This window comes from Vespa crabro, chromosome 21 (genome assembly GCF_910589235.1).
Source record: "Vespa crabro chromosome 21, iyVesCrab1.2, whole genome shotgun sequence".
NCBI classification, from domain to species: domain Eukaryota; kingdom Metazoa; phylum Arthropoda; class Insecta; order Hymenoptera; family Vespidae; genus Vespa; species Vespa crabro.
This window is the reverse complement of record NC_060975.1, coordinates 2,627,416-2,637,415: the sequence shown is the minus strand read 5'-3', so window position 1 is coordinate 2,637,415 and position 10,000 is coordinate 2,627,416. Positions and strand designations below refer to the sequence as shown.

At 29.8% G+C, this 10,000-nt stretch overlaps 1 protein-coding gene across 2 annotated transcripts in view; it reads left to right on the top strand.

The window, feature by feature from the left end:
• Positions 1 to 10,000, top strand: part of LOC124431459 (serine-rich adhesin for platelets-like) — a 60,478-nt gene that overhangs the window by 36,902 nt on the left and 13,576 nt on the right. For both annotated transcript variants that reach the window (XM_046979400.1, XM_046979401.1), the window contains 4 exons: positions 1 to 236; positions 998 to 1,773; positions 1,920 to 1,976; positions 8,037 to 9,431. The exon at positions 1 to 236 is cut by the window's left edge and continues 1,205 nt beyond it. In XM_046979400.1, coding sequence (XP_046835356.1) covers positions 1 to 236; positions 998 to 1,773; positions 1,920 to 1,976; positions 8,037 to 9,431 — 2,464 coding nt within the window. The remainder of the gene's footprint in view (positions 237 to 997; positions 1,774 to 1,919; positions 1,977 to 8,036; positions 9,432 to 10,000) is intronic.

Here is a 10,000-nt window from a genome sequence, read left to right as displayed (position 1 = left end):
GATCAATTCAAGAACGAGAGGTAGATCATTGGATATAGTATCGAGATCTGTACCAAATGGATCATCGTCATCATTTCAAACCGATATAAAGCGTAGATCATCGCCCGATAGGAATAACAATAGAAAAACAGAGATTCGATCTAGATCGTTGGATAATGTACAGGATCAGGACAATCGTTCAGGACGTTCAAGAGGAAGGATCAGAATTGAATCTACTACGACGAAATTATTTATTGGTAAGAGCATTTTAATTATCGATATTGACTTTTAATCGGGCGTTTTAAATTTTACGTATGAAATTATTGACCTTTGATTAGAGAGAGAGAGAGAGAGAGAGAGAGAGAGAGAGAGAGAGAGAGAGAGAAAAGAAAGAGAAAAGAAAAGAGAGAAAAGAAAAAATTGTTCTTCCTTTTTTTCTTTCTTTTTTCTTTCCTTTTTCTTCCTTTTCTTTTTTCTTTTTTTTTTCCATAGATCCATCCATTATCGATATTAATCTAGTCTCGTATTTTGAATGCTTCATTATGTACGTAATTATCGATTTTTGATTAAAGAAAAAACAAAAAAAAAAAAACAAAAATTGTTTTTTCTTTTTTTCTTTCTCTTTTCTATCCTTTTTCTTCCTCTTCTTTTGTTTTTTTTTTTTTTTTTTTTCATAGATCCATCCATTATCGATATTAATCTAGTCTCGTATTTTGAATGCTTCATTACGTACGTAATTATCGATTTTTGATTAGAGAAAAAAAAAAAGAGAAGAAAAAATTGTTCTTTCTTTTTTTCTTTCTTTTTTCTTTCCTTATTATTATTATTATTATAGATCCATCGATTATCGTTATTGATCTAATCTCGCGTTCTAAATTTTACGTACATGATTATCGATGTTCGATTAATGGTAGCGGGGGGTAGGGGTTGGGGTGGGGTAAAGAGCAAAAGAAAAAATTGTTCTTCTTTTTCTTCTTTCTTTCTTCTTCTTCTTTTTTTTTTCCTTTTCTTTTTACAGATCCATCGATCGAAACGACTACATCGACGTCGGATCAATCGACGAACGTACCAATTTCTGATACATCGATTACAACGATGAGAACGTCCGTCGTTGGACAAAGGGAATCAGCACGTACGATTACCGATGATCTATCATCATCGTCGTCGTCGTCTCGCGTTAGATCAAGAAATAGAAATGGTTCTCAATCGAGAAATACCACGAGGGAGGATTACTTTAATTATGGATTAGGTTTTCGCGGTAGAAAATTTCCCACGAACGAAGAGACAACGACGAAGAGTACGTCGATTAAATCATCAAGATTATCTCAATCGACGAGTCAACAAACAGGGGGCCGTGCTGTTGGTAATCCTGGTTGGACGCTTCTACGAAGAAAACCTGAATTTCAATCATCGATTTCTACAACCGAGAAGGAATTGGTTATCAATGAAATAGCAACGAACAATGACGATCGTATGACGAACAATGAATCAACAACAACAACAACAACAGCAACAACAGCAACAACAGCAGCAGCAGCAGCAGCAGCAACGACAACAACAATGGCGACGACGACGATCGTATCGACTACGAGAAATCGTGGATCGAAGAAATCAAAGATCGAAGATACAACAACGATTTCTACAACGATGTCGCCTGGTACGACGAAAAATTTCAATTCTACAAGAAGGGGTAACAAGAATCAATCTGACAAGAATATAAATAACGATAAACTTTCTGATTCGGAGGAGAGCGATAATTATCCTCCTGATTTTAAAGCGAGATTATCACAATTGGTAAGTTTGAAAAATTTCTCTTTATTTTTTTCTCTCTCTCCCTGTTCTGCCCTCCCCTCCCCCGCTCTCTCTCTCTCTCTCTCTCTCTCTCTCTCTCTTTCCTTCTTTCTTTTTTTCTTTACTCGATCGATGATCATTTTTTGCAGAAAAATTCTAATCTCAAAATACCCGTCGCTAAGAATACACCAAGAACGAGCACCGAGGTAAGTAAATGTAATAATTAATTGTTTTTTATTATCATAATCATAATCATTCTTATTCTTATTATTATTCTTATTATTATTGTTATTATTATTATTACTATTATTATTAGTATTGGTTGTGTATTGCAATAATGTAATGGACGTTTTACGGTTTAGCATTAACCTTATTTCGCATAAATCTCAGGTCAATTTAACATTCACCAGCCTTGAATAACCTTTGATACTGTGTAATTGTGATGTCTAACCCAACGATATCGCTTAGGTCAAATCGTACGTTTGTTCTATGTGTGTATGTATGTGTGTATCCTGTATCTCTTTCCTCCCCTTTTCTCCCCTTTTCCTCCCTTTTATTATCCTACCATCATATAATTTTCATTGTACTGCGTTCAGATACACACACACACACACACACATATATATATGTACATATGTACGTATATACACGTGCACGGATATGCATGTACACGTGCACGCATGCACGCATGCACACGTGCACACGGTATGCACGCAAGGTGGCACGCATGTACATAAAAGTACGTATATAAGTAAAACGAAAGATTATTGTTCAGATTAATATCCATGCATGTGACATTGTTTGATTAATAATCGACCAATCATTTGATTTATATTGTTCGTTGGATTTTTTTTTTCTTTTTCTTTCTTTTTTCCTTTTAGATTGCGGAATACTCTCAAGGTCAATCAAAGACGTAGAATTTTTCTCTCCTTTTTCTCTCTTTTTTTTTTCTTTTTTTTTTTTCTTTCTTTTTTAAGATAATACCTCTTTTCTTTTTTCTTTTGTTTCTTTTTTTCTTTTTTTTTTTTTTTTGTTGGTTTAGAAACTAATTCAGAATCGAGGAATTTTAGCGCCGCTAGAGAGAGTTATTATCAATGAATTTTAATTTTCGAAATGGTGCGGAGGCACCGTGAGTGGTGGAGACACGACGGTGGGGAAGGGTGCGGGAAGAGACGAGAAGACTGAAGAGTTTTTTTTACTCCTTTTTTTTTCTCTCTCTGTCTCTTTTTTAGTTTTTTCTCATTGATACCACGCCCGCACCCTCCTCCTCCTCCTCCTCCTCTCTTGCTCAGTCACTTATAAGAGAAAGTGAACTCGTTTTCTGTACGATCAACAAACTACTTATTTTCGTCTCACGGATGTATGGGCATTCGTATTTTAGGTCATCGAAATATGATACTTTGTTTTTCTTCGTTTTGTCTCTTTTTTTTCCTCTCTGTCTTTTTCTTTTTTCTTTTTTTCTTTCTTTTTTTTTTTATTATTATTATTATCGCGTTATGGTCTCGCGTTTATTTCCACTTTTCTTTTTCTTTTTCTTTTTTTTTTTTTTTATACTCTTTGGAAGTCAAATATTGAGATTTCAGGAGAAAAGAGAGGGATAGAGAGAGAGAGAGAGAGAGAGAGAGAGAGAGAGAGAGAGAGAGAGAGAGAAAGATCATTGATCGAATGATTTAATTTTTTAATGATCGATACAAATATTCTATATATATATATATATTTTTTTTTTTTATTTATAAATAAAAGTATAGAAATCATTATTAAAAAAGGAAACAAAGAAAAAATATATAGAATATATATATGTATATAAATGTATGTACTAGTATTAGATATATGTACATTATAAAAAAAATATGTATATCATTTACATATATATACATATATATATATTATTATTATTATTATTATTATTATTATTATTATTATTATTATTAATATTTGTAATAGAATTTTTGTTAGATGTTTAGAACATTTTTTTTCTTTCTTTCTTCCTTTTTTGTTTTCTTTATGTTTTCTTTTTTTTTTTTTTTTCTTTTTTGTATGTTTAATCTCAGATTAAATCAAAATTTAATGCATTTGTTTCGTGATAATGTTAGATCGAGATTAGTATTAATGGTATTAGAAAGACGTAGAATAATATTCCATTGGGTAAAAAGAGAGAAACCTTCTTTTTTATCGAACTTTTCTTTAACAATGAGAATGAAAACGTTCCGATGATTATAATAATTGCATAAGGTCTTGCTTTTAAATGGAGTTAGATCGATTAGTATGAGTACATTAGAAAAACGTATAGAAGAAAATTGTTACGGAGAAAGTTAAATTATTTTATAGTAAAAATTCTAGTTGTGCCAAAGTGATTGACAGTTGGATGGAATTAATATATTTTTATTCTGAGATACTTTAGATTGATTATTATGAATGCATTAGAAAAAGAGAAAAAATGTATATACATATATACATGTAGAAAAGAATTGCATCGGAGAAAGTTTACATTCTTATTTTTCTTTTTTCTTTTGTTTTTTGTTTTGTTTTTTTTTCTTTCTTTTTTTTTTTTTTTTTATTTTTTTTGAAGGAAATTTTATTTATTGAAACGCGAATTAATCGTGTTACTTTTCTTTTCTTTTTTTTTTTCTTTTTTTTTTAATTACCGTTAGAATTAAAACTTATTGCTTTTAGTATTAATAGTCCATCAGAAAAGAAAATTAAATTATAACGATGAGAGGGTTGACATTTTTCTTTCAATGAAAATTTATTATTTAACAAAGGAACTTAATTATGTCGTCAATTGTGATATATATATATATATATAAATTTTTTTTTTCGTTTTGCACAAAATTTATAATTTTTATTTTGAAATTTTCGATCGAATCGATTGATATTAATGGTATTAGAATAATATGGAAGAAAATTTTGTTTAAACGAGATTAAGAAATTTTTAATTATATTTTATTCAATGAAAAATTAGCATTTGCATTGCTTAACGACATTACAATTTTTTTTTTTTTTTTTTTTTTATATATTTAATAAAGTTAGAATGATTTATGGATATTAATGGATTAAAACGATATTGAAAGGAAATAAAAGGGAATTATTGCAGTAGATGAATAATATCATTATTTATAACATTTAATAAAAGGACAATTTAATGTATCGTGAAAAAAAAGAAAGAATAAAGAAAGATAAAAGAAAAGGAAGAAAAAAAAGGAAAGAATAGAAAAGTAAATAAATAGAAAACAAGAGGAAAAAAAAAAAGGACAGAGAGATCTTTTCTATCGGCAAAAAGATGGAAAAAGATGGCGTCAAATGGTGGTATATACTTTATACTTATAGATCTTTCGATTGCTTTCGTAGATCGTTTTCTCTCTCTCTCTCCCCCCTCCCCCCCCTCTCTCTCTCTCTCGATCAATCGATAGTATTACTTTTACAAGATAACCTATATATGTACTCGACGACCATGACAATTGACACGCAAGTGAACGTTCGAAATCGCACGAATTATAAAATTTATCTTTCCTCACAATCACTCTGACAGGCTTTTACTAAATAAAAACAAAATATCACTCTTGCTATATTAGATAAATGCACACGTAACACCAACACCAACACCAACAGCAACAACAACACCAACACCAACAACAACAATATCAACGCCAACAACATCAATATCAATAGCAATATATATATATATATATATATATATATATATATATATATATAAAAGAAGAAAAAAAAATGCAGAATGCAAAAAAGAAATTCCGGTAGATAATTCGTAGATCACATTAAATAGAAACAAAATATCACTTCTGCTATATTAGATGAATGCACACGTAACACCAACAACAACACCAACAACAACAACAACAACAACACTAACAACGATAGTAACAATAACAACGACAAACAATGACAATGAAATATATATATATATATATATATATATATATATATATATAAAAACAAAAGAGTAATAATTAAAAATGCAAAAAAGAAGATAGATAGATCTTAGATCACATTAAATACAAAATGTCACTTTTGCTATATTAGATAAATGCACATGCAAGAACAATAATAACAATAACAATGAAATAAAATAATAGAAGAAATTCTAATAGATAAATCATAGATCATAGATCATTAAAATACTAATGTAATATTATTTTATGCAGTATTAAATAAATGCATACGCAACAACAACGACGACGACGACGACGACGACAATGACGACGACGACGATAACGAAATAAAAAAAGTATAAAATAAATAAAAAAAAAAAAAAAAGAAATTCCAATAGATAAATAATAGATCATCATAGATCATTAAATGTCAATATGTCACTCTTGCTATATTAGATAAATGCACGTGTAAAAAAATGACAAATTCGAGGAGAAAAATAAGAAATAACGTGAGATAGATCATGGATCTATGGATCTATGAACATTATATTTATATACATAGTCATTCAACTTACTGTACAGTGATAAAGCTAGAAACAAAATATTATTTAGTTTTGTACAAATATTAGATGAGATTAGCTTTATGTACAAATATTAGATGAGGTAGTATTGTACGTGCTTCGTATTAGAAAGATTAGAATTCTTCTGTATGAAATGGTATATGGTTCTGTCAATGATTAGAATAGTGGTCTAAGAGATTTGTACATTTTATTTGTGATAACGTTTAAACAAGAGATTAGTATTAATACATTAGAAAGACGTAGAAGATTATTTGTTATTAGAAAGAATTAATATTTTTTTGTTTTTTTGTTTTTTTTTTTGTTTTTTTTTCTTACAGAATTATCTTCAATTTTAAAATAATAATATTATATCAGTGATTATGATAGTTTTACGACTAGGAGATTTATATTTGTTTAATTATTTATTTCTTTATTTATTAATTTTTTTTTTTTTTTATAGTATTAAATCGATCAGTATAAATATACAATATTAGAAGAAGTATTAACGAAATATACATTAGAGATATTAGAATTTGTAATAGAACAAAGTCAATCGAAAAATTTTAATTACAAAATATTAAATCAATTTGATAAAATCAAAAATGTAAATTATAATATTATATTAGCTTTGCTTGATATTAGAATGATTAAAATTTTTAATACAACAAAATCAATCATTATAATAAACTATACATAATATATACTTAAGATTAGTATTTGTAATATAAAATCAATTATAAAAGTTTATAAGAAAAATCAATCTGATAACATCGAAACAAAGTATATATATATATATATATTATTTTATACTTGACATTAGAATTTGTGTAATAAAACAAAATCGACTATCGAATTTTAAAAGAATATTCGATCAATACAAAATCATTTGAACAAATAATACGTAATTAAATAAAACATACGTACAATTTAGATTAAATGGCTTACGTATACGTAGTACAATCAAAATTGTTTCTACGAGTATATTAGATCGATTTGATAGCTTAAGAAATAACAAAAGATAATACAAAAAAAGAACAAAAAAAAAAAAAAAAAAAAAAAAAAAGAAAAAAAAACAAAAAAGTAAAGAAGAAAAGAAAAGATGATAGAAAAGGAAAAGCAAAAAAGAAAAAAAGAAGAAAACATTTCAAAGTTTCAGTTGTTGACCAGCTCGACGATGTCATGGCTCGAACAGGTTGCCAATCTTCTGGCAAGATGGATCTTTTCATTCCTACGTTATATCGGACTTATCTTTTTCCTTTAAAATAAAAATTACAATAACAAACAAACAAAAATCCATACATACATATACACATATCTATTATAATATTGTCTTATTCATATACAATTATAACACATAATACATACACACACATATATATATATATATATATGTGTGTGTGTGTGTATATATATAGCACATCATTCGAGTTAATAGTCGGAAATATTAGTAGTCAAAAAAGATCGTAGAAAACGTGAATGAAAAAGTTTCTCTTTCTCTCTCTCTCTCCCTCCCCCTCCCCCCCTCTCTCTCTTTTTCTCTCTTTCTCTCGACGATCTTCATCATCTCAAAATGACCTTGAGAATTTCTATGACTGACCTTGAGAAGGATTCCTTCTTCATGGAGATGGATCATTTCTTCATTATAACCAGGGTAACCCATTAACTAAACGTTCTATTTCTCTCTCTCTATCTTCATAGAAAAAAAAAAAAAAAAAAAAAAAAAAAAAAAAAAAAAAAAATTGATTAATAACAAAAATCTTACGATGGATCGATTTGGATCGATTTTCGATTTTTTTTTCTCTTCTTTTTTTTTCAGGGAAAAAAAACGTCGGGCGTTTCATTCTCAGAAAGATCAAGAATGAAATTAGAATTGGCTAAGAGATTGGTTAAGCCTGAATTGAACGAACAGGAAAATGTTTTGGCATCAACGGGAAAATTAAGAACAACCGATACGCCGATTGGCGAGGAAACGAAGAGGATTGGTAAATTGGCTAAAGTCATTGTTAGGAGTAGTCGATTGGAAGAGGATGATAAAAAACCGGAGAAGATCGTTAAACAGGATCAGACGGTTGATAGTAGCGATCAGGAATCCTGGAAATCACGTCAGAAAAAGGGTAGAGTTGTGTCGGAGAGAACGGTAACCTCGATATCGGTTGACGAGGATACATCGAATTACGTCGTTGAGACAGTGACCAAAGTTACCGAGGAAGTATCCTCGATGATGATCGATGGATCAATATTGAAGGATTCGCAACCGCGCAAAACGAAATCTCAAGATTTAACGAATATCGAACCAACGAAAACCACGAAAGATTTTAACGTTACACCGAGAAGTACGGTCAAGGGATTGAAGTCTGGTAGTCTTTTAACAAGACGTAATAAATCTTTCATCGAAAGGGATATAACAAACAATGGCGATGACGTTGATACCCGGAAGGATGAATTAAAGAGGATTAATACGTCAACCTCGGTAACGACGATCCTATCAAAAAGAAAACAATTATCGTCGGAAATCGACGAACAACAACAAGATGATGGTAGAACGAAGAAACCGAGAATGTTGAACAGCGTAACCAAGGCCAACTTTCGTAACGATCGTTATACGAAAAAATTAAGAGATAGGAGCAACGTGATAGACGGGAATGAGATACCACAGAGGACAACGTCAAGGACAACTACGGTTACAAATAGATATAGTAGGAAAAAGATCAATGATACGAGACCTTACGATAAAATTTCGAAAAGTTTTACGACGGTAACGTCGATCCAATCGTCATCGAAAAGACGTGAATTTAGACCAAGAACAGCTACGTATCGTAGACATTCGGAATTGCCAACTACTAATACCTTGCTGATAGAAACCACCGAGAGGGTCGACGATACTCAGGGCGTTGCGATCACTCCTAAAACGCTTAAATATCATGCGACCTTGAAAAGTTCAACGCCGATTGAGACTCGATCGATACCGCAGGAGCCTCAGGTTAGCGTTAGGATAACCAACGACACCAATTCGATTGATACTGGTATTACCGACAGCAGCAATGGTAATACTGGTACAACCAGTAACATCTTCAATCCAACAAGAAGTGCCTTTCTAAGTGGTAACAGTACGCTTTTGGAACAGCTACGGAGTACCGTAGCGCCACTTCTCAGCTCTCTGGGTAATAGGACACCTATATTTGCCGAGTCCTACAGTAACGTTAACAACGGAGTAAGTGTATTTGTTTGTTTGTTTGTTTGTTTGTTTGTTTGATTGATTGGTTGGTTGGTTGGTTGATTGGTTGGTTGGTTAGTTAGTTGGTTGGTTTTGTTTTTTTTTTTCTATTTTTTTATTTTCCTATACAATGTATTTATCATCGATGGCTATCATAATTTGATTAAATTAATACAATTATTAATTGAAGGAATTTCTTTTTTTATTTTCATTATATTTATACGATAATAGTTTTGTTCGATGATGATGATGACGATGATAAGTTATCTAATCGATTTTTTCTTTTTATCATTATCTATCTAATCGTATAATGTATTTTTGTTTAATCGTGCATTTTTGTTTAGAAAAATTTTGTTGATGAAAAAAAAAATTCGCAAATTTATAGTTACTTAATTTTCGTTTAAATTTTATTTTACAATCTTTGAAGAAATAATGATTTAAATATTAATAAAATTATTATTATTAATTTTCTTTCTTCTTTTTTTTTTTTTTTTTTTTTTTTTTTTACGATTAATAGAGATACTAATACCAAGGTATTATATTATACAGGATAGAAAATATTTGTT